The sequence below is a fragment of the Drosophila mojavensis genome, unplaced genomic scaffold (genome assembly GCF_018153725.1).
Source record: "Drosophila mojavensis isolate 15081-1352.22 unplaced genomic scaffold, ASM1815372v1 contig_151, whole genome shotgun sequence".
NCBI classification, from domain to species: Eukaryota; Metazoa; Arthropoda; class Insecta; order Diptera; family Drosophilidae; genus Drosophila; species Drosophila mojavensis.
The window spans coordinates 1311024-1335346 of NW_025318684.1; the positions used below are offsets into that span (position 1 = coordinate 1311024).

The 24323-nt window shown below is 37.5% G+C and overlaps 4 protein-coding genes and 1 long non-coding RNA gene across 10 annotated transcripts in view; 3 read left to right on the forward strand and 2 right to left on the reverse strand.

Moving 5' to 3' along the window:
• LOC6585835 (transcription factor E3) overlaps positions 1-2497 on the forward strand; it is a 33733-nt gene extending 31236 nt beyond the window's left edge. For all 5 annotated transcript variants that reach the window (XM_002011424.4, XM_015160803.3, XM_015160802.3 and 2 more), the window contains 4 exons: positions 476-623; positions 696-937; positions 1009-1191; positions 1256-2497. In XM_002011424.4, coding sequence (XP_002011460.1) covers positions 476-623; positions 696-937; positions 1009-1191; positions 1256-1840 — 1158 coding nt within the window. In that variant the 3' untranslated portion in view covers positions 1841-2497. The remainder of the gene's footprint in view (positions 1-475; positions 624-695; positions 938-1008; positions 1192-1255) is intronic.
• A 54-nt stretch (positions 2498-2551) lies between these two features.
• On the reverse strand, positions 2552-3795 carry LOC6585836 (ADP-ribosylation factor 2). Its single transcript, XM_002011425.4, has 4 exons — positions 3573-3795; positions 3019-3281; positions 2824-2949; positions 2552-2763 (listed from the first exon to the last, which is right to left on the reverse strand). Exons 1-4 carry the CDS (start codon positions 3637-3639, stop codon positions 2677-2679), a joined length of 543 nt encoding a protein of 180 aa, XP_002011461.1. The 5' UTR covers positions 3640-3795; the 3' UTR covers positions 2552-2676.
• Positions 3796-4486: 691 nt separating this feature from the next.
• LOC6585837 lies at positions 4487-5785 on the forward strand. Its single transcript, XM_002011426.4, has 3 exons — positions 4487-4857; positions 5324-5444; positions 5505-5785. The coding sequence occupies exons 1-3, from the start codon at positions 4698-4700 to the stop codon at positions 5689-5691; spliced, it is 468 nt and encodes a 155-aa protein (XP_002011462.2). The 5' UTR covers positions 4487-4697; the 3' UTR covers positions 5692-5785.
• Positions 5786-6986: 1201 nt separating this feature from the next.
• LOC122756759 lies at positions 6987-7539 on the reverse strand. The gene is made up of 2 exons (XR_006356608.1): positions 7452-7539; positions 6987-7401 (listed from the first exon to the last, which is right to left on the reverse strand). It is a non-coding gene; the product is annotated as an uncharacterized LOC122756759 (long non-coding RNA).
• Positions 7540-15084: 7545 nt separating this feature from the next.
• LOC6585838 (transcriptional activator cubitus interruptus) lies at positions 15085-24323 on the forward strand. 2 transcript variants are annotated; one of them, XM_015160805.3, is made up of 7 exons: positions 15085-15189; positions 15848-15999; positions 18087-18475; positions 18541-19208; positions 20210-20692; positions 20933-21097; positions 21228-24323. In XM_015160805.3, the coding sequence occupies exons 2-7, from the start codon at positions 15962-15964 to the stop codon at positions 23874-23876; spliced, it is 4392 nt and encodes a 1463-aa protein (XP_015016291.1). In that variant the 5' UTR covers positions 15085-15189; positions 15848-15961; the 3' UTR covers positions 23877-24323. The 2 variants fall into 2 exon arrangements, with proteins under 2 accessions (XP_015016291.1, XP_002011463.1); XM_002011427.4 differs by having other exon boundaries at positions 15086-15249.

The window sequence follows — 24323 nt, forward strand, 5'->3', positions numbered from 1 at the left end:
AGACCCCACAAAGTATATATATTCTTGATCAGAACGACGAGCTGAGTCGAGTTAGCCCTGTCCGTCCGACTGTTCGTATGTCTATTTCAGAGATATAAGAGCTAAAGATTCAATTTTTTTTTATGTCAGTATATAGCGCGAATATCGAGTTTATCTCCAAAAATCGATAACTCATCCCGTTTTTTTTTTTTATTATCGAAAATCAGTTTTAAAATTATATCTCCTACATCTTTAGAGCTAGAGTCTTCAAATGTAGATTCATATGTACTTTATAGAATTTCGATTTTTTTTATAATTCACCCCCACCCTTATATCCCTGTGCGTTATATTTGACTTTGATAACTCGTACAAATTCTCTTCTTACTTATTCTTGTAATCGCTAATTGAATACTTAAAAATCTAGGGAATCTAATTCAGAATGTAGGTTTCTGTATAGACATATATCATAACCCAGATATCGTATTCATATTCGCAGGCAGAAGATCTCTTCGATGACATACTCCAAAATGATTCCTTTAATTTCGATAAAAACTTTAGTTCGGAGCTGTCTATTAAGCAGGAACCACAAAATTTAACTGATGCAGAAATAAAGGATAGACAGAAGAAGGATAATCATAATATGAGTAAGTTATTTAATCACAATAAAAATATTTATTTGAAAACAATAAATATGTCGTTTCCGCGTTCTACAACAGTTGAGCGTCGTCGGCGTTTCAACATAAATGATCGAATCAAGGAGCTTGGCACTCTGTTGCCAAAGGGAAGTGAGGCGTTCTATGAGGTTGTACGCGACATACGACCCAATAAGGGAACAATTCTAAAGTCTTCGGTTGATTACATCAAATGCCTAAAGCATGAAGTCTCGCGTTTAAGACAAAACGAAACCCGTCAACGCCAAATGGAGCTACAGAACAGGAAACTCATATCTCGCATACGGGTAAACAAATTTTCATCGATATCTTTGCATCAATATTGCTGTTGACATTCCAACTCTTTTTTTTATAATAGGAATTAGAATTGCAGGCAAAATCGCATGGCATTTCTCTCTCTGATTACAACCTGACATCTGTATCAGCTCCCACGCCACCCATCTCGTATCTTAAGTGCTCCAGCCCGTCACCAACAACTTCATCTGTTGGACACAATCATCAAACAGCGGCGTCCCTAATGGAGGATGTTATGGAGGACAAGGTAATAATAAATAGGATTTAGTTACATGTAATACAAAACTAAAATCAAGCTGGTGTTTATTCAGCTTCCGTTGACCAACAGTGATCTTCCAAATATGGGCTTGAATCAAATCGATGAACTGATGGAAGATTGTAAACACCCGGTCCAGGGAGGTGATCCGATGTTGTCTTCACATAGCAGCCATTCGCCAGTTGCCACGCAACTTCAGTGCAATAGAGAGGCTGCCATTTATAGTACCACAGCAGCAGGTGGTGCGGATTTGAAGCGTACCGGCACGTGCACCGGCAGCAGCAGCAGCAGCAGCAGCCGTGGTGATAACAACAGCAGGTTTTGTACCCATTCGGAACACTCGCATTCGTATTCGCACCGAAGACAAGGGCATCAGCATTTGCATTCACATCCCCATCATAGAGGCCATAACGAGCAGAGTTCGTCATTTGGCATGCTAAACAACGATTGCGATGGCTCTGGGCACGATCCGCTACTATCTTCATCACAGCAACCACAGGGTACTGTTGACGTAGACGATCATCATTCGGTGGACCTCTCTGCAGTGATGATAAACGATCATTCACTTTCTTCTTTAGTGGATGAGTCCCAAGGCGAACCCATGCTATTGGCACCCGATTCCTTAGATATTGACCTTTGAGAAAAGCAATTGAAATTAAATAAATTGCCAAGCATAGCAAACGCATCAGCACAGTTCAAACAGTGGAGGAGTAGCTTAGTATTATTGCTTGCATTATAAAATGCTTGATTATATTTTGTAATAAGAAGTATTATTGAAAAATTTGTTATATAAATGCAATTGTTATATGTTTTTTGATCACAAAGCAATCAAACATGTGTGTACAATGTGTATATATGTTATGCAGCAAATATTCAAATTGTATGCAAGATTTGCATATGCTACATAAGTACATATGTATCAATGTTTGTGTCTCCAGCGTATAAATATCTGTATCTATACGAATGCATTCCGCTTGCCAGTTTTATTTTGATTTTTCCTGTACTTATTTACTTACATTTGATATATAGAAAAATCAAAAAATATTATAAAGGTAATATTTTTAACAATTTCTATGTCGTCATCCAAATAACCTTCGTCGTATAGATTTTTTTTCTGATAATGTGCAATAATCATTGGATTGATATATATCTACATTTATGTTTTATTGCTCACATACATTCACTCACTGTACATACACTTCTAGTTTTGATTGCTGCGAATCTTACTGTTTTTTCTTTGTATGCGTAATTTAAAATTGTTGATTAAAAACTGTTAAATACATATATAAAAATGAAACAAGCCAATATTTGAATTCACTGGGTGTTCGGTTAAAAGAAAACATCGAGTAAATTTAACTTATTATACACATACATTTATTTTTATAGAAGCTATTTAATAGTATTTTTTTTTTTATGATTGAAGAGAAAAGACAATCTTAGCGCTTTATTGGAAATTATTGTAGTTTGAGTCAATAATCATTTTTTGGCCAATTCGGCTGACAGCCAATCTAGTCCCTCGTACAAGCCGTGTCCTTGGGTAGCGCAAGTGGACTGAATAAACCACTAGAATATATAAAATATAGTCAGCATGCAGAAATTGCCATCTGATTAGATATGACATACATGACGGTTCCTCAATTGATTCAAATGTAACTTGTCAGTCAGTTCGGCCGCACTCATTGCATTGGGCAGGTCCTGTTTGTTTGCAAATACCAAAAGAACAGCATCCCTAAGCTCATCCTCTTGAAGCTTAAATATGAGAACACAAGCAGAAATTTCAACATTTGCATAAACATTACAAGATCTAATGAAATGTACCATATTTTGTAGTTCCTTTTCAGCCTCGGTTATTCGATCACGATCGTTCGAGTCGACAACAAAAATTAGGCCTTGTGTATTTTGAAAATAATGACGCCATAGTGGACGAATTTTGTCCTGGCCGCCGACGTCCCAAACAGTAAAGCATATATTTTTGTATTCCACCGTCTCCACATTGAATCCGATGGTAGGTATGGTTGTTACAATTTCGCCCAATTTCAGTTTATACAATATGGTTGTCTTTCCGGCAGCGTCCAGGCCAACTGAGCATTCAAAAACGCAAAAAAAGATGTTAAAGTAAAAGTAGTCATATTTACTTATATGCGTGTCTGAGCATATACACGTGCATTTGTTAGCGTCTGTATGCATATACATATATAAATTTAAACAAATGGCAAAATATCAACTGCGTGAAATCAACATTCTATGTTCCGCATTTTGGCTGCGTGGCTAGAACTAGAATTTAAGGTGTAATGTCATGACGTACTGGCGTGGCCACTTTACGCTGCCACCGACGCCTCATATTGCTAGTCATAGATGCATCCAACACCTACCCATTAAAATTCGCATTTGTTTTTTGCCAAATAATCGCGTTAGTAAACTGGATATGGTCAGTCCCATTTTCTTGTCTGTTTTCTGTTCAAGCAAATAGAATCTATATTTTCACACAAATTTTAGTTACTTAAAATTGACGTGTAACGATTGGAGATAATTTTTTATCGATAGTTTACTAAACACTTTGAATGTGATCAACCGATAGTTTCTATATGAAATATTAAATACAATAAATATATTTATTATTTTTATTGACAACGTTCAAGTTTTTAAGTATTTATTTTAGATTTTATTTGGCACCAAAATTGACCGAATGCAATCGAAAACATACTGTATAATCGGTCACCAAAAATTAAAACCTGCCAACCTAATTATCGAAAAGTCAACCTAGAGGGAAATTGTTTTGAGGATTTTATTTTTCCTATTTCAAATATATTTATCTAACGGCACATATAATTTCAGTTTATATGCTATCGATTACTTAAACAAAAATTGATTTTACAAAATCATCTTGAAAAATCGATGCACACATGTATTGTCTGAACAGTTTTTTATTCATCCAATTTTTCCCCAAAATGTCTTATTATAGTGCTTGAGTATTGTAGGTGTGTTAAGTCTGTAATATATTGTAGTTGAAATATGTGGAGGTACCAAATTTGGTGGTAAGACTGAAGGACCGGCTTAATTAATGCTCTTTCTTTGTCAATGTGCATGTATGTGTGCAAGGTTTTAAGAAAACTCATAGCTGCATTATACCCACAAAGAAACACACACGCACATATATATATATATATATATACATGCATACATACGCTAATATCAACGACTAACACCTAGTTGACAAAGCAGAGCTTGTCAGTTACCGACTCATGTCTACATCAACAATAACAACAAAAGCAGCAACAACTAAAGAAACTCGAAAATCCACAAGCACGATTTCGCCTATAAATAGTTGTGATACTGGTCGGTTAGTTTCAATTCGATGTTTACTTTCGCTTGAACCGGACTCGTTTCGGAATTGGTCGGCGTTCGGAATCGTCGATCTGAACTGAATTTCGTATTCATTGCTGTCGTTTTTCTTGTTGTTTGCCGTTCACGAAGAGAGGGGATAAACAGAACGAAAAATGAATAAGCTAATAACAGTTTTAGCTGGTTTCACCATGGCCTTTCTATTGGTACCTTCCATTGCCTTGGCGGATACCGAAAAAAACGCCTCGAATGATGAGCAAAAAGATGGTGAAATCAAAATTTACAAACGTCTGATTCCGGCCGATGTGCTTAGAGGTGAGTCATACATTTTTATCTATATAATCTAAAAAGCTGTATATGTATACATTTATGTAGGTATACACAGTAAAAACTTGATTGAACAAATGATAGACAATTGCACAAAACTTAGAACTAGCCTTCCTGCTTGAGTGCCATTACTTCAATCGAGGCGTATCGGCTCGAAATGTTTTTTTTATACCCTGAAACCATTGAAAATGGGAAATCAGGGTATAATGGTTTTGTTAAAAGTATGTAACAGGCAGAGGTAGGCGTGGCAGACCCCACAAAGTATATATTCTTGATCAGGGCAACGAGCTGAGTCGATTTAGCTCTGTCCGTCTGTCAGTCCGTCCGTCCGTATGTATGAACGCGTCGATCTCAGAAGATATAAGAGCTAGAAACTTAAAATTTTGTTTCCTACCCTGATTTCCCACAACATTTAAAATTAATTTATATATTTATTATATTGGAATTTTTTAAGATTTTCCTGGCATGTGCTTTGCATCGACTCGGTGTGCCACTGTTGAGCCCGGAAAGACATGGGAGCTGACGCCATTCTGCGGTCGTTCCACGTGCGTGCAGAATGAAGAGGATTCATCAAAGTAAGAACTTTTACTGAATCAAAGTCCGTTTTCTCATAAAACATTCAACAATATTTACAGGTTATTGGAGCTTGTAGAAGATTGCGGACCTTTGCCTTTATCGTTAGCAAATAATAAGTGTAAGCTGGACACCGAGAAGACCAACAAAACGGCACCATTTCCCTATTGCTGTCCGATCTTTACATGCGAGCCAGGCGTTAAGCTAGAGTATCCAGAAGTTGAAAAAGAAGAGGAGAAGAAGAATTAATCTCCCTATGTCGTTCGTTTTTCGATTATTATATTTTTTTAATATCTGTTATATCTGCTTTCTATACGTTTATAAATAAATTACTGTTCATTTATCTGGCGGAAAAATAATAAATAGTATAATATTTTGAAGTCAAATACTGTTATTTCATGTCATCTCATGTTCTAACTTAAAATTTTTTTTTTGCAATTTTAATATTTGAATTTGGCGCGCAAAGATTATATAGTCTGGCAACGTAAACAACGCGTACTGTGAACTACTCTTGAGTTGGCACTGATAAATTATTGACAAAGTGCTGCCACCTTGTTCAAACGGAATGTCACTCAGCGCTACGATTTATTATCGAGCTCCCTATCGCTCAAAACGTTAATTGTCGGTCAACGACAGATGTGAATTTAAAATTTTGACTCGAGTTACCTGTATAAGTGACAACAAATGTACAAATTTTATTTTATATTCCTTAAGCTCTTTGATGTAGGTTCGTATTCGAAATGTTAAAGTTAAAAATTCTTCGTAATCAAAGCTCTGACTTACACATCTAATCTTAATTTAAGAATTAAGTTAAATTATCGATTTTGATAGATAAAAAGAAAATGTGATGAGCTTTCGAAATAAATGATAAGTTCCTTCTACATATGGTGTGCATGCGTACAGTATGAATTTCAAATTTCATATCTACAGTTATCAATATATATGTATATACCTACTTAGTGTAGGTACAAATATAGTTGTAGTATTATAATATAATAGTAGATTGAATTTCTTATTTTGTTAAACAGGTATGTATATATACTTGTTTCATTTGTCTTTTTAATACAATGTTATTAAAATAAAGTTGAGACTTAATGGCAAACCGTATTGATAAACTAAAATACGTGTTGTATGAGTGATGCGATACTTCGTATTCGCCATTTTGTTTGTATCATGAAACTCCTCCTATGCAACCTGTTTTACTTTTTGTCTGCTTTTTAAATAAGTAGATTGACTTTACAGATGTATTGAAAGCATCTACAAACACATACATATAGGCAAAAGAGAGCGTGACACACACAATCATGAGTACACACACAGCTTCATCTTTTGTAGCTTAGCGGCTCTTTCGATGGTATTAGTTTACCTTCGTAGGAGCATAAGCATAACTCTTTCCTTGTCTGATATACATACGCGTTTAAAAAGCAGAACTATATATTAAATATATGTGTATGCATGTATATATACATACATACATCTGTAATATTAATACAAAAAGAAACAAAATATTATGTAATAACAGAGTCAAACAAACAAATATCAAATTATTATACATACATATGTACATAAGTACATCCAATTTAGTTTTAAAAAGCAAGCATTATTTTCTGGACATTTAGCACGTGTCATACACCCTTATACAAAACACACGCCGTGAGCGGGCAGCACGCATACAAAAGCTGAAATTAAAGCATACATACATACATATATACGTGTCTGTACATTCATTTATACATATGCATGTACATATGTATGTATACACATATATATGTATACCGTCGTGTCTAAAATAAAGATTGAATGGACCGGTTTTCGGGCTTTTTTCTTTTTTATAGTTGAATACTTCATCGAGTATAAGGCAACAGAATGGAATGTCTTCATTAGTCGGCTACATTGTTGCTCGAATTGTTGGTTGTGGTTCGTCTTTTAATACCCTTACCGAATATTTATCGATGTTAGCTACAAAGAGAATTGTTACCCGTCGACACTTGAAGTACGTACATACATACCCACGCATATTATAAATTGCTACGACTTCGATTTTTTATTTATTTGTTGCTTTGTATATGTATATCGAATTATATTATTACTTAAATAGCAAGGCTTGAGTATATTTTTATAACCTGAACCCATTGAAAATGGGAAATCAGGGTATAATGGTTTTGTGAAAAGTATGTAAAAGGCAGAAGGAGGCGTGGCAGACCCCACAAAGTATATATATTCTTGATCAGGGCAACGAGCTGAGTTGATTTAGCCCTGTCCGTCTGTCTGTCCGTCCGTCCGTATGTCAGGGTCCTAGGGTGTATGTCACGCACATATCGAGTTTTTCTCCCAAATCGATAACTACTCCCTATATTTTGCTATCGACTGAAAGCCTTATCGAAAACTAGTTATTAAATTATATCTCCTAAACCTTTAGAGCTACAGTATCCAAACTTTATATGTAGACTTATATAATTATATAATTTGTATTATCACCCTTATATAATTATATAATTTATATTATCACCTCACCCCTATATGCTCACCCACATATTTGTAAAAGGCGTATTTTAAATACCCATTGAAAATGGGAAATCGGGGTATAATGGTTTTTTGAAAAGTATGTAACAGGCAGAAGGAATCATCGAAGACCCCAGACATATATTCTTGATCAGGGTGACGAGCTGAGTCGACATAGCCCTGACCGGGTCTCCGTCCGTATGAGCAAACCAATTTCAGAAGATATAAGAGCTACAGAGCTGAAATTTTGCATGTATAATCGTTCACATTTTTTAGATAACTCATCCGATATATTTTTTATCGCGAATAATCGAATAACGGCTTTGTTTTTTCAGCCTAATGGGAATACTATTAGACTCACAGATTCGTTGTGTATATATGTATATTTAATGGATACGAAGATTCTGAAATTTACAGATTTGATACCACGCCCCCTTTCAAAGAATCAGATGTCAATTACTACGAGCATACACACGCTTAAACATTATGTTTACTTTCTGAATGTTTCATTAAGGTAGTCCCTCTACAAGAGAAATTATTCAACAAATAAATTCTTATATTGCCCACACTGCAGCGCAGCCGCTGCTTACTGCGCAGTTAGCAGAGTGCGGGCTTATGCGTGCGTGCGGATGCATGTGCATGAATGTGTGCATTAAAGAAGTGCAGAATGATTAGAATATCACCTTGTAGGGTTCAGGGTAGGGACGCAAAACAATCAATTGTTTTCACTATCGATTGTGAAAAATCGATGGTCTCACTTGCATCCCTAATTCAGGGTATCTCATAGTCGAGCAGTCTCGACGAGAACCTTCTTACCTGTTGACTGTAAATCTGTGGACTTTATGTACGTGCACATTATTCTTTGATGTTAAGACTCATATTTCACGCCCTTACCTCAGCTAAACGATATCTTTAAACTGGGAAAATTGCAGCTAGTTTTGAAAAAAAAAAAAAAATTGGCGGGAATTAATCGCAATAAGTTTTCACATCATGATAATAACACAGGGGAACAGGATTTGGTCCCCAAGAATTACAGTATTCATCCTGATATGTGCAGAACAGAATGTGAATACGACTCTACAATACCGAATTACCCGTGAGATTTTCGTATGCGGTCAATTTGTTTTTAAGCTAACTGGATCGGACTCAAACTAAAATTTCTTTTCAATTTCAAGCAAAGATTCATCATTTACATATGTATATTTTTAGCACTCAACTCACGCCCTTTGTATAAAGTTTTGACATAGTTTGAATACCGGGAATCCATTGAAAATATCAAACAGGGAAAAGGCGTATAATGAAGACATACGTATTGAAAATGGAAAATTAGGGTATACTGGCTTTGTTAAATGTATGTAAGAGGCAGAAGAAAGCGTGACAGATCCCACAAAGCTTATGTGTATGTATTCTTGATTAGGCTGAGTCGATTTAGCCTTGTCTGTCGGTCTGTCTGTAAGTGCATCCGTCCGTCCGTCCGTATGTATGAAAACGTCGATCTCAGAAGATATAAGAGCTAGAGATTACATTGTTCTCCTAGGCCCGTTTATATCACGGGTGTATCGAGTTTTTCTTGAAAAATCGATAGCTGCTCCCGGTATTTTGTTATAAATTAAAACCCTTTCTAACCTACCCTTTCAAATACTACTGACATTTGCTTTGGCAAATCGTGAAAGAAGTTTATCTACAAGAACCGTTATTAGCCAATTAAGTTCCCATAGTAAGTCCAAGCTGCATCCCATGCGTGCTCGTATTTCTTGAGTAAGCAGAAAAACGGGAAGAATTATTGAAATATCAGTTCCTCGAGGGTTCAGAGGATCTCGTAGTCGAGAAGTCACGATTAGAGCTTTTATACTTGTTTATTATAAGTTGTATTGAAAAATTATAGTAAATTTGCTTTTGTCAAACCATAAATATGTATGAAAATGGGCAACTTCATGGTGAACTTATTGCTATGACATAGCACTCATAACCATACTTATGTTTGTTTCCGACTTGAGCATATGTATGTATGTATATACATATGTATATCCCCCACTCGTTATATATACATATACACATAAAAACGGGGAGTTGATGAAGATGATGATACGATCACAGAACTGTGTTTTGCTTTAAGGCACACGCACAGATATATACAAATACACAATCATACCTACATACACACACAGTGAAAGACAGATGGACGGCCACGCAACATTCGCTGCGGTTGGCCTTATAAATGATAATGTCTTCATCAGCAAGAGAAGCGACAGCAGCATAATGCGAGAAATGGAGCCGTTGGATGTTGAATTGTGGAATAGGGCGAGATGAAGTAGAGGGAAAGAAAGATCGCGATACAAGCGATTGCATCGGATGGGCTTAACTGGAGCTCACAGAGTCACTCTCCAAGTTCACCGGCATGGGCTAATCGAACTGTTTGTCGTTTCATTTTTATACTTTATGATTCCTTCTGCCTGTTACATACTTTTCACAAAACCATTATACCATGATTTTCCATTTTCAATGGGTTCAGGGTATAAAAATGATTATAGAGGAATCTGAAAGCCGAAAGGACTGAATTCTAGTTTCTGTTTCATTCTATTTCCTAAAATGTGTATATGATTATTTATTTTATTTGTAAAATAGAAATCTTAATCCAACCCATCATATACTCTACAACAAAATGTTCACCAAATTGAAAGTATATATAATAAATATCACACTACTATTTAAATAAATAATGAGCTTATGAACTTTCCTATGGGTATATATGTGTGTATATTTGAGATACTTATCGAGCAGCCCACGAAAGCAACAATAATATACTTGATATTTTGTAGATGCTCTTGTCAACTTTTTTAAACTCTTTTGCCTTTGAAAGCATTCACATGGGCACATACACATACACAGACTATGTGAATGAATGTATATAAATATAAATCTGCGACTGCACTGCAATTGCTTCGCCGCTTTATTAAAAATAAAACAGGATTTGAGAGCGAGAGTAATATCCCAATACCGATGATTCTCGGTTTGAGATTTTGCTTTATTGACTAATTAAGCCCTTAAAATCGAAGAACGGGCTCTGACTCGGCCTAAGTCACGTTGAAAATAAAGTCATTCGGACGTGTTAGGTTATTAGTCGTTAAAAGAACGAAAAGAGATGGAATAAGAAAAATTTAAGACTTGCTGTATGCCATGCGTGGGTGTGTATTGTATATATGAAATGCATGCATGCATAAGACTAATAGATAGTCAAATAGTATATTTTACTCCGAGCTTAGTAACTTTCTCATCAAACTGAAGTATTTCTGTGAGTTCAATTTCAAACATACATGTATATAAATGTATGTATGTATGTATTTATATTATTTATTCAAAACATGCGAACCTTAGATTGGATGAAATATGTATATATGTACATATATACATATTTATGTACATACATATGTAAGTAAATATGTATGTGTATAATGTTTAATTTTCGTATACATATACATATGAATATACATACTTGTATACATATAAATATACATGTACATTTATACACATGAATATACATATACATATACATATACATATACATATACATATACATGTACATATACAGGAACTGAAGCTTTAAAGATCGCGATGTTTTCATGTATGTATGTATGTTGTATCTGACAATCGACGACATCAGATGGGAGAAGTGTGGGGACTTAAATGCTGATGCAAAACCTAAGACATAAAAAAAAAGGTACATACACTCCTACATTAAGCCATACACACGAACATACACATACACACAGAGCTTGCATATCTGGTTTTATGTCTTTTCCGAGAACCAACGAAGTTCCCTCGTTAAATAAGACGAATATGTGCGAGTGTGTGAGTGCGAACGTGATTGTGAATGTTTTCTGTTCTCAACAGTGCTGCCAAGAGGCAGCGGTAAAAAGTGATAGGACGGAACAAATTTATATTATATATGAACTATATACACAGTCAGTGAAATAAGGCTTATTATAAATAATGTTATAAATTAATATGCTTATTATAAATGATTTGCTTATTATATATTATTTGCTTATACATGTTTATGTAACAACAATTTTTCCGCTTACAACAAATATTTGATCTAAATAAGCACAAACATTTGCATATCGCACGCTCGTCAAATATTGTCAGTTTGTGGCTAGGTTCGGTTGTTAAAAAGGATGAAAGGAATAGGTCGATCTCGGAAAAGGCTATATTCTTGCAGATTCACAGCCACAAATTATGTTAACGGAAAAATGCTAAAAGTGCAGCACTAACTTACAATCACATGCAGAGGTAGTCCGGCAGGCAGGCAGGCCAGGCATGCTGGCATTGGCAGATGCAGGCAGGCAGGCTCAACTTAGCTCGTAGCTGCGCTCGCATCTCTCTTGTGCTTCATAGAGAAAAAAGATCTTGGAATGACTTGAATAAGACGTTAAATTACAAAGGAAAACATATAATGAGAACGTAGGAGAACGTTGGGCGCACAGCCAGCGCATTTTGAGATTTCGTTCCAGTCCCGCTGTTTTGTCTGTCTTTCCTCGCTCTGTACCCGCTTCTCAGCAGAAATTTGGGTCCGGAGTTTTAAAGATTCTCGTTGCTTGCATCTTAAAAAATTATATTGTGCTGCGCCGCAGGTTGCTGAAGATTGGAAAGGTTTGCCAACTCCTCCCTGTCTTCCTATACTTTGACAAATGTTTGCTGCTCTTTTCAGGTAAATTGACTATTGCTCCGTATACCCTAAGGAAAATATGAACTGCCCATTTTCTAACAATGTTAGGCATATATCTTAGTTTCCAAAGTAACGCAACTGCACCTGACAGCCATTTCAAAAGATAGAGACTGCTCCATATATGTATGTATATGTCACTCTTATTTGTTGACCTATGAAATAGATGGCTAATTCTTGTTGACGAGATTTTCAAGTTAAATATTCATAGATTGAGAAATAAATCTGTCCTATATATATATATATATATATATATATATATATATGCATATGCTCATATGTATGTACATATTTTGCGTGTATGTATAATTAGGCTGAAATTAAATATTATATATATATATAAATATTATATATATATATATATATATATATATATATATATATATATATATATATATATATATATATAATATACAGTATTACTGTATTATTCGTTATATTCGTTCACACGATCTTATATATTATTCAATAATGTACATTTCATTTACAAACCAATATCATATAACAATGAGAGATAGAAGATTGCTACTTTAATGAATTACGTCTATAAGGATTACATTTCAGGCACCTACTTTCTCTCCTTTTAGTTTTGGTTTTTTAATTGTGGATCGATTACATAGTTACTTAAGCTTTAATAATAATCAGATATTGTGAAAAGTTTCGGTAATTATTGCTTCTTTCCGACGGGCATGTGTATACTTTATACATATGTATGTACATATTTAAGTATTCATGTATGCGTGAATGTACACATTTAAGTACGGGCCAACTGCATTCGGTGGCAACAGTGTGTAAATGTTGACAATCTCAAATAAATATGTATGTGCTTTATGACAAAACACAAATATGTATACAGTATAATCAATGTAAATTTACAATGGCACCGAGTGGCGATGCTGTTTAGTATGTCGCTAATTTGTGTAAGATGTCGAATGCTTGAGTTGTGGAAACAATTTGGTATGGAATCTTTCTAAATGAGATACTAAATCTATTGTTATTTCTATCTACCTACATACATGCATGCGAGCGCGGATATTTTTAGCTATTTCTTTTGTACATACATAGTACATATGTACATAGTACACACAACTGGAATTGTCTAAAGCCCGCTCAAAATTAAAACAAACGAGTGTAAGCCTTAATCAAGCAGCGGTGGCCATTTACACAAATGACGTAAAGTGAGCATTCAAAACCCGGATACAGGCTGGTAATTTCTTTATAAAAAGAGCATTTTGTTGCATTAATTGAGCACATATACACACACATGCATGTACACAAATACCGTCGGCTACGACTTAAATACGATCAGGAGTGAATGAGCAAATGAGAGGTCCGATTTTCAAATGAGCAAAGAGAAAGATGCCGGCAATGAATGAGCTGAAACGAGATAGTGATAGAGGAGAGAGGCCAGCATTGAACAGAGCGCAGTGCAGACACATTGTGGGTGCGCCTAAAAGATGGTCTGTGCACGTCTTCTGCATAACAAGTAGCAAGTTGTTAAGTCGGGCTCGGCGAAGTCGCGATATACATACATACATACATTCATGTACATACATGCAAGTGTGTGCGTATATAGGCTTGTATGCATACGTGTGAGTGTTCATATTGTACCTGCTATGGTAAGGTTTGAAAATCAAAAAAGGGAGACAACAGCTTAATCTTTGTCAGTGATGGCAGCATTTAGTAATGAAGAGATGTATTGAGAATATAATATATATATAATAGTATAATTATTGTTATACCTACTTACATATGTTCATTTAATTCGAAATATTTTTATTATTATGTTGAGTTGAATAATGAGATGTTTGGATAGTATTCCATAAATCATTATTATAGTTGGCAATTTAAATTTCTAATTCAAATCAAATCAAATCCAGCGTGCTCATTTTCTCTGTAGTTCAGCTACGATCAGCTGCGAACAATTTAAATCACATTGTGATCTAGCTGTATAGTTCTTTATGATCGGCAGTTAAACGTATCGCTAATTGTTGAATAGGGATAATATGCCAACACTGACGTCGCGAGAGTCCATCCAGCGTAAGAGAGAGTGCCAAATTCGACATGGCCATCTTCAAACTGCCCGCCTATTCTCAACTTAGGGCTGTGAGCAAACAGAGGCAGACGTAGAGCAGATCGTGATCTGTGGCTGTATACACTTGTGTCTCTATGGCGTCGTGTCTCTCTCTCTCTCTCTCTCTCTCCTTCCTCTCTCTGTCTGTCTCTCTCTCTCTTTCCTCTCTCTGTCTGTCTCTCTCTCTCTCTCTCTCTCTGTCTGTGTGCATTTGTAAGCACCGATGTGCCTGTGTTGTATCTGTGTCTCAATCTGTAGCCGTAAGTATATTGTTTTTAGCATGTAGGTGTGCGTGAGCAGCGTGCGTTGCTCCAGCTAAAGCAAGCGAGGCATTGCAAGAGCTGTAACCGCTCAGTCCGCTCGGAATAAACACGGCAGTAAGACGCCGTGCCGTGTACACGCCCGTTATTGACTTTGTCACACTTAATTTATGTTTGCTGCCTGGAAAGTTAGTACAAATTAAGTGGTTCATTTATGCCCGTGAGCAATACTTAGTGCGTGTGTTAGTGTGAGTGTGAATGTGTGCATGAGATTTATCCAAAAGAAAAAAAAAATGAAAATAGTTATCGAATACTAAATACCCCAATTGAGATACATATATGATGCATATACATACATACATCTGCATATCAATATACATATGTACACATACATACATCTGCATATCAATATACATATGTACACATACATACATATGTATGTACATATAAGTACATCTGTACATACATACATTCTTATGGATCTGTTCGCATATATATAGGCTCATCCTCATTCGAAACAACGAAAACATAGACAACAGAAACACAAAATGCTAAAAATAATGAAATTCTAATGAAGTTGCTGCCAGTTTGTTGTCAATTGTATTTCCTACACTCGCTTATCTCTCATTCCCTCTCTTCCTCTCGCTCGCTCTGAGCGTGTGTATTAAAATCCATTTTTAGTGTGCACATGCGCACCTTCGCATCTAGATTCGCATGTATAACTACAAATGTATATATATGACTATTTATCGCGTGTTTACGTGTGTATGTGTGCGTATATTATGCATCCATCCACATGTACGTAGCTCACAATTGATCGTTAATTTTTGAAAACTTTTGGTGTAGTGCCGACGGCAATTGTGAACATCTAAAAGAAGAAATGCCGTAAATAAAAAGAACACCTATAAGTGTTTCACAGATCTAATCCCAAGCCAGAATCGCCCACCACATACATTTAAAATGGATGCGTATACATTACCAACATACTTTCCCTTGGCGTAAGTATTTCAATAAATTTGAAAATAATTACATAAATCCTTATTTTAAATCTTATCAAATCGAAAGTTGTTTTCATTCCATACACATATGTACATATGTATGTATTTATGTATGTATGTATATACATGGACTAGAAAACTATCAAAATTAATGGGCTTTAAGCATATTTACATATAGGCATGTGTCTGCAGTCTAATAGTATTGAAGAATAAATCTTGAGAGCGTGAAACAGTTTAACTTGGCTAACTGAGGCCTTAGTATGGAAGTAATAAAGGACTTAAGGTCCAAGTCCGAGCTCGATGTTGGTACCTTTGTTTGTATTTGTTTGTATTTCCGTTATGCAACCCTGTTTGGCAGATATTATACCCTGAACCCATTGAAAATGGGAAAGTATGTAACGGGCAGAAGGAGTCATCGCAGACCCCATAAAGTATATATATTCTTGATCAGGATGACGAGCTGAGTCAATATAGCCCTGTCCATCTGTCCGTCCGTCCGTCCGTCCGTGTGAGTGCGTCGATCTCAGAAATTATAGGAGCTAGAGAGCTGAAATTTGGCATGCATACTCGTGTGTACCATACGCAGTACAAGTTTATCATATTTTTTCGACAACTCATACGATAACTTTTTGATTTGGTTTTTTTTCAGCCTAATTTGAACAGTTTTAGACCTAGAGACTTCAGATTTTCTGTGTATATATAAAGATTTTGTCGTTTACATATTTTGGATACCACGCCCACTTCGCCCCCAATTAGTAAAAAACGCACTTCAAATACTAGACACTTGGGCTTTGGAATGTACATACATACATTATTACCATACGTTCTGAAAGTTTCATTAAGATCGTATGTCTACAAAAGAAATTATTCAACCAATAAATTTTGATTTCATTGCCCACACTGCAGCGCAGCCCAAGCGCAGTCGCTGCTTACTGCGCAGTTAGCAGAGCGCAGGCTTATGCGTGCTTCTGGATGCAGGTGTATGTATGTGTGCATAAACGAAGTGCAGAATGAGTAGAATATCAGCTTAGAGGGTTCAGGGTATCTTTGATAGGCGTTCATGCGGACGGACACACACACTCACACACCCACACACACTCACACATAATTTTTGGTCAGATCCTAGAACGAGGTGAAGGTAATGTAACTTCAAAATTTGAATTTTTGGGTCGTCGATAAAGGAGGTTACCAGTAACTCAACTATCCTATTACTAATTGAAGCGTCTAGCTCTTAAACTGTAGGAGAATCAACTTATGCGGTTTACCACGCCCCCCTGAGAGCAGAGATATATCCGCCAAAGCTTTTTGCACTTGGATGGTCAACCCGGGTAGACAAATAATATTTATATTAATCTTTATAGAATTATAAAATTAGGTCAAACATTTCAAAGTTTGACTAAGTGTGTACATCCCTTATATACATAAATAAATTCTTGATTAGGGCGTCGAGCTGAATTGATGTTCGTCTGTCCATCCGTCCGAGATCTCAGAAAATATAAGAACTCGTGTATAACATACGCAGCACAAGTTTATCATATGTATTCCATAACTTATCATATCTTTTTTTATCGAGAATAACCGATAAATTGATTTGGTTTTTAGGTGAATAGTTTGAATACTGTCAGACCTAGAGATATAAGATTTATTGAGTATACACTCCAAGAATACGAGGTTTTGTAATTACAGGTTTTGGATAAGACGTCCCTCAATTTGAAAAAAAGTATTTTAAGTACTAGAGACCTTTTCTTTAGAATAAATATTTGAACATGTTCCATGAAGATATTCCCACTACAAGAGAAACTGTTAAACAAATATGTCAATTCTTTTAATATTGCCCACACTGTAGCGCAGCCCAAGCGCAGTTGCTGCCTAATTACCAGAGCGCCTTCTTATCCGTGCGTGTGGATGCATGGGTATGTTTGTGTGTACAGAGAAAATATAGAATGATTATATTATCTGTTGTTGGCATGGTTCAGGGTATCTCCTAGTCGAGCAGGCTCCTCTAGAGCTCTCTTACTTGCTACACTAATAGTACTCTACATTGATATACATGAATATACATATGCATGTATTATTTACCATTACAGATACACAGAACTACAGTTTTTAGCATCAAGACGGGCGGCTGCTGCAGCTGCAGCGGCTTCTGTACTACCGAGTAGCTCACCTGGCAGCAATCACAGTAACCAAGTGCCCACAACTGATGTGAGCAGCAGCTCAGTGCCAGTTGCTGTGTCTCCTGGGATGCCTGCGACGCTGGCGGATTCCAGCGCGGCATGCACTTTAGCGCCGCCTGCGAATGGACAAATTCTCGGCGGTGGTGCCACCGGCGGCCATCATCATCATCATCATCACCATCATGTTCAGGGCCCCAGTGTAGGTCAGCAGCATGATTTTCATCCGGCCTATAGAATTCCTAGCTACATGGAACAGTTCTATACACTACAAAGAAGTAGCCCCACCGCCTCCTATCATGGTAAGTAATCTGGCTTGTGGATAAGTTATTGAGCTAATATAGTTCATTGATTGTAAACAAAATAGATCCATATGCCAATTGTCCGCCGGCGTTTCACTTAGCCGGATTGGGCTTGGGTTCCGGCGAGTATTTAGGTGCAAGAGGAATGGGTTCCTTAAGTGAGTTGCATCATGCGGCCGTTGCCGCAGCAGCGGCAGCTGCAGCCGCGGGTTCTTTGGCCAGCACAGATTTTCATTTCAGCCTGGATGGCAACGGTCGTTTGAGTAGTCCGCGTCCACCGGGCGGTGGTAGTATGCGCGCCAGTATTAGTCGTAAACGTGCACTTTCCTCATCGCCATACTCGGATTCATTCGATATCAACTCAATGATACGCTTCTCGCCCAATTCGTTGGCCACCATGGTAATGAATGGATCGCGGGCGAGTAGCGCTGCGAGCGGCTCTTATGGCCATCTATCTGCTAGTGCCATCAGCCCCATAACTCATGCGCCTCACCTGCAACAGCTGCAGGCCCATCTGCTACGCGCTAGTGCCGGAATTCTCCATCCAATGACCCCACAACAAGCAGCGGCAGCTGCAGCGGCGAGCTATTCGATGAGCCATGTCGCAGCTCTCGGCTTGACCGAGGTCTCCATGAAATCTAAGGATCTGGCCAGCCAGCCAACAACACCAGCCTCGACTGTGATTAGTCCAGCAGTAGATGAATCCGCAACCAAGCCAATCACTTCGATGAAGGTAAGCTAGAACTTATTGGCTTAAAATGTAAGTCCATTTTTGTACTAATTGAATTGGATAGCATTGAATATTATATGGGAGAGCGCCTATTGATCAGGACGACGAGCTGAGTTAATTTGCCCGTCATCAAACATTTATTGCGCATTTGATTTATTCTGCCAAGGCAGTTAAAGGAAATACGTACAGATGTTGGCTCTTTCTAAGCATTTTTATACATACATATGTACACAGAAATGCAGTACATGCACAAAGCTAGAATAAACGTATCTCAGAAGAACAAGCTGAAGACATAAATTTATTTTGATTTATAGATTTTTAAATGTAATTTAATCAGGTTTGCTTTGCATATACATTCGGTGAATACAAAGATTTTGCAGCTTACAGATTTATGTTACGACGTCACTTTCGTCCCCAATTTATAAAAATGCTATTTCAAGTAATCAAAACGTGTGCTTTGGAATATGCACACAATTATGATCACGTATTCAAAGTTTCATAAAGAAAAATTATTTACAAAGAAAATCTCTATAGTTTTCTTATTAGTTTTTAAAAAACTTGATCTGCGCTTGCTATACACTGCTGATCAAAAATATATACACTTTATGGAGTCTGCCACCCCTCCCTCTGCCAGTAACATCTAGCTTCAGTTTTAATGGCTTTAAGGTATACAAATTGTTTTGGTAATCGAGTAATGAAAAACTCATTCTGCGTATTAAGCTCGAATTATCTAGCTTTGATGACCTAAGATATCACTGTCAACAGACAGAAAGGCATAGGTAAAGTGGCGAAGCCAGTCGCCCTGATAGATAATATACATATATGTAATATATGTACGTATTATAGTTTCTAATCGTCCATCTGCCTCGTCTGTAAAGATATGCAACCTCATTGCAATATGATTCTCGTTTTCATTGGGTTCAGGATTTCCATAGGATTTCCATATGATTATAAATCGATTACTCAAATTAATAAAGACTTATAAACTTAAAACCTTATTTAAGAATTATGATGAAGATAGCACGGATCGCAAAAAGAATAACAACAGTAGCAATAAGATTCTTGAGCAACCATCATCTACGTCAGAGAGTGTGGCTCAAGTTGAGGCAGATAGCGCGTCTGCAAATTTGTTGGAGCGACGCCAACGTAACAAGACCATATGCGGGGATCATCGGGCGCATAGCCACGATGAAAATCCTGATCATCAGTTTAACGAATACGACTGCGCTACGGCGGATACAACGGATATTAAGGATGAGCCGGGCGACTTCATTGAGACAAATTGTCATTGGCGCAACTGCAGCGTTGAGTTCATCACCCAGGACGAACTTGTTAAGCACATTAATAATGATCATATTCAGAGCAACAAGAAAGCATTCATCTGTCGCTGGGTTGATTGCTCTCGTGGTGAAAAACCATTCAAGGCCCAATACATGCTTGTTGTCCACATGCGACGCCATACAGGGGAAAAGCCCCACAAATGCACGGTAAGTAGCCTGTAGAAGTCATTATCAACAATGTAGCTGTCGACTAATACATATATTAATAAATCTAACATGATTGGCGATACGCGTATAGTATATTCCTAATATATATAATAATAACTTCTTATCATATTGGTTACAAATACTTAACTTTTTAAAACCTTACCAAGTATATGTATATCTGCTTTTTGTGTTTTAGCTGCTTAATTGCATATATAATATATATCCGAATTTATGTTGCAGTTTGAGGGATGCTATAAGGCGTATTCTCGTTTAGAGAATTTGAAGACCCACTTACGCTCCCATACAGGTGAAAAGCCGTATACCTGTGAGTATCCGGGCTGCAGCAAGGCTTTTAGCAATGCGAGCGATCGTGCAAAGCATCAGAACCGAACTCACAGCAACGAGGTAAGATTCAGTTTTAATAGTTTAATAAGTTTTTATCGCATATATATATATATATATATATATATATATATATATATATATATATAATATGTATATATATATAAATATGTATAAATTGATATATTTGTAGAAACCGTATATATGTAAGGCACCTGGCTGCACAAAGCGTTATACAGATCCCAGCTCTTTGCGTAAGCATGTCAAGACCGTGCATGGAGCCGAGTTCTATGCGAATAAGAAACATAAGGGCCTGCCTCTCCATGATGCTAACTCAGGACTGGAAAAACACAGAGATGGCCGAGATGGTAATCAGCAGCATCAGCAACATCAACAGCTTCGGCACCACCAGCAACTACAAGAGCAGCATGTTGACTCTAGTCCCTGCAGCGATGATTTTCATGGTGGCAAGCCAGTCAGTGTGTCCAGCCCGAGCATAAAGTCCGAGTCAGATCCAAATTCACCCGGTCAATTGGCTGCGCAAGCGGGGTCATCTACAGCTTCGGTCTCCGATTGCCTTATGCAATTGTACAGGCAGGACGATTTGAGCAGCCCTTCGGTGCCCACACTCGATGAGTGTTGGCCCTATGACGATGATGTGGATGCAGTCGATCTTCCCATCGTGCTCCGTGCTATGGTTAATATGGGAAATGGAAATGCGGCACCATGTGCCAATCTGTCACGCCAGCGTTTTCGTAGTCGTCTACAAACCAAGGTCATCAACTCGAGCAACTCTATGCTGTCTAACATACCGGAGAGTAATAATCACCATCGGGCTATTGGCATACAAGAACTGAATCAGCGTATCACCGAGCTAAAGATGGAACCGGGTACAACAGCAGTTACTCAACAGCCAATGCACTCAGGTCTTTCATCCACGGGAAATTGTAAAGGACTGCAATTAACTGAAATGCACAGCCAGCCAACACAAGGTCCTAGTCGAGCAGCGGGACAGCTCAACGGTCAGCTGCTTCAGCAGTGCCACACTCAATCGGCAGCTGCGGTGCAGTCCCAGCAGCGCCGAGATAGTCAAAATTCAAATGCTAGCACATATTACTGCAGCATGCCGAGTCGACGAAGTAGCCAATCCTCGCAGCTATCATCGATGTCAACAATGAGAGCCTGTCCAGTATATAATACGGCATCGGGTACACCCTCCTTATATGATCCCATATCACCGGGATGCTCTCGTCGGTCGAGTCAAATGTCGAATGTGATTACAGCGCAGCCTCCTCAAATACCAACCAGTCTTATGAGCGATAGTGCACCATCCGTACATGCCGCACCGATTTATGCAGGTCAGCAGTATATTGCGGCAAATGGATCTCGCAACAGCAACAGCTTGCCCCCTCCGCCATCGTCTCATCTGATTGCAACACATTTGCAGTGTTTGCAGACGAACAATACGAATAGCAATTGTTATAATCATAATTCGAATCCAATTCAAAATCAATTAACAGTTTGTCAAAGCGGCGGACGCTTGTCTATACCAAACGCTTTACAGTTGCCGCAGCTTAATTCAAAGTATCTCTATGAGGAGGAAATAAATGGTGTTCATCACCATAGACGTCAGTCGGAGCCGATAATGGCCCAGTTGAGCATAGAGCGAATGACAACCTCACCTCCTCTCAATCCTCAAAACATCCATAGCAATACAAATCATGGTTCTTCCAGCACTACAAATAAAACTGACAATACGGATTGCGAGACTAGGACAAAAACGACCACTGTGGGCAATTCCCGGAATCATCATCCCAATGAAAAAGTTAATTTAGATGAGGTTGAAGACCTAATATTACCTGATGAGATGCTTCAGTATCTTAATTTGGTGAACGAAACGGAGAAGCCTAAGGCGATACCAATAACAGACGATAATGCCAAATCTTTATCTACCAACAATTCGCAATATATCCCTTTGGCAGCGAATGGTCGCGATTCGCCCATACACGTGGCCAACTGTCCATCGCCAGTTATGCTACAGGTGATGTCGCCCCAATCAGGCCATACGATGTCAGCGCTTGGTAGTCCATACTCCCAGCGGAACTACGAACCAGACGGCGAGAACAACAATGCGTATCGTCGGCAACATACAGTTTACTGTACACAAAGATCAAATAATGAATCCACCTCGCAGTATCCATATGTGCCAGCTCCAGGTCTAGCTCCAGCTACAGTCCTTGATTCAGTTCCAGCCGAGATTCAGCCTCGAAATCAGCTGCTGTCTCCACTCGGCGCGATTCGTTATGAACAGCCACAACAAATGACATCACATCAAAATCAGATAATCGATTCATCAATGACCAGTCTGCCGGAAGTAACAAATGTTACTGTTATTCCAGTCGAGCAGAAGCTTTACAACGAGAACGAGATACAATGTGGAGTCATCAGTCAATCGCAGTTGTCGCCAACAGTAAATATCAATGGGAATGAGAATGCGAACGTCAATTGTCAGGTCAGATTTCAGAATCCCAATCAAGGAGCAATGAAATCCATTAACGGAGAAGCCCAACATAAAATCTTGACGGGCCAACAAACCAGCAACATGACAACATCGATGCCTTCCGATACTTACCAGCGTACGCTGGAATATGTACAAAGCTGTCAAAACTGGATGGAGACGAACAGTGGTATCTCAGTGGGCAACAATAACAATCAACCCATATGGCCCGACGTTAGCAGCTCTACGCACCCGCATCCCAGTACAAATTTGATTATCAACGATATGACTACATCTCTGAGTTCTCTGCTGGAGGAGAATCGATACCTCCAGATGATGCAGTAGTATTTCTTATTTTATACATTATATCGATTATACTTGCCATACTGCATGATCATTAAATTAAAGTAGAATTTATGTCTGCATATGAGCATTATAGGTTTACCTTTAAAAAGACCTTAGTTCGCGTTTTCTTATAGATTCTTTGAAATCACTCTACACTGGATATTGAATATAACACTTGTACTTATCGTTTCAGTAAAATGATATTTTCGAGTATTACGTCTTATTAGGAATTATTTATAGTTTTATTTGAAATTAAATAATATCGACTAGTAATTGTAATACAAGCGGAAAACTCAATCAGATTTAGATAAGTCTTCAAGCCATTCAAGAATATGCATTTCTTTTTTATTTTTAAGGTAAAAAACCCATGTGTGTCTTCCCAATTTTAAATAATATTTTTGTATATCAATACTATCGAAAATAAATATTTTTCTAATGTATACTATA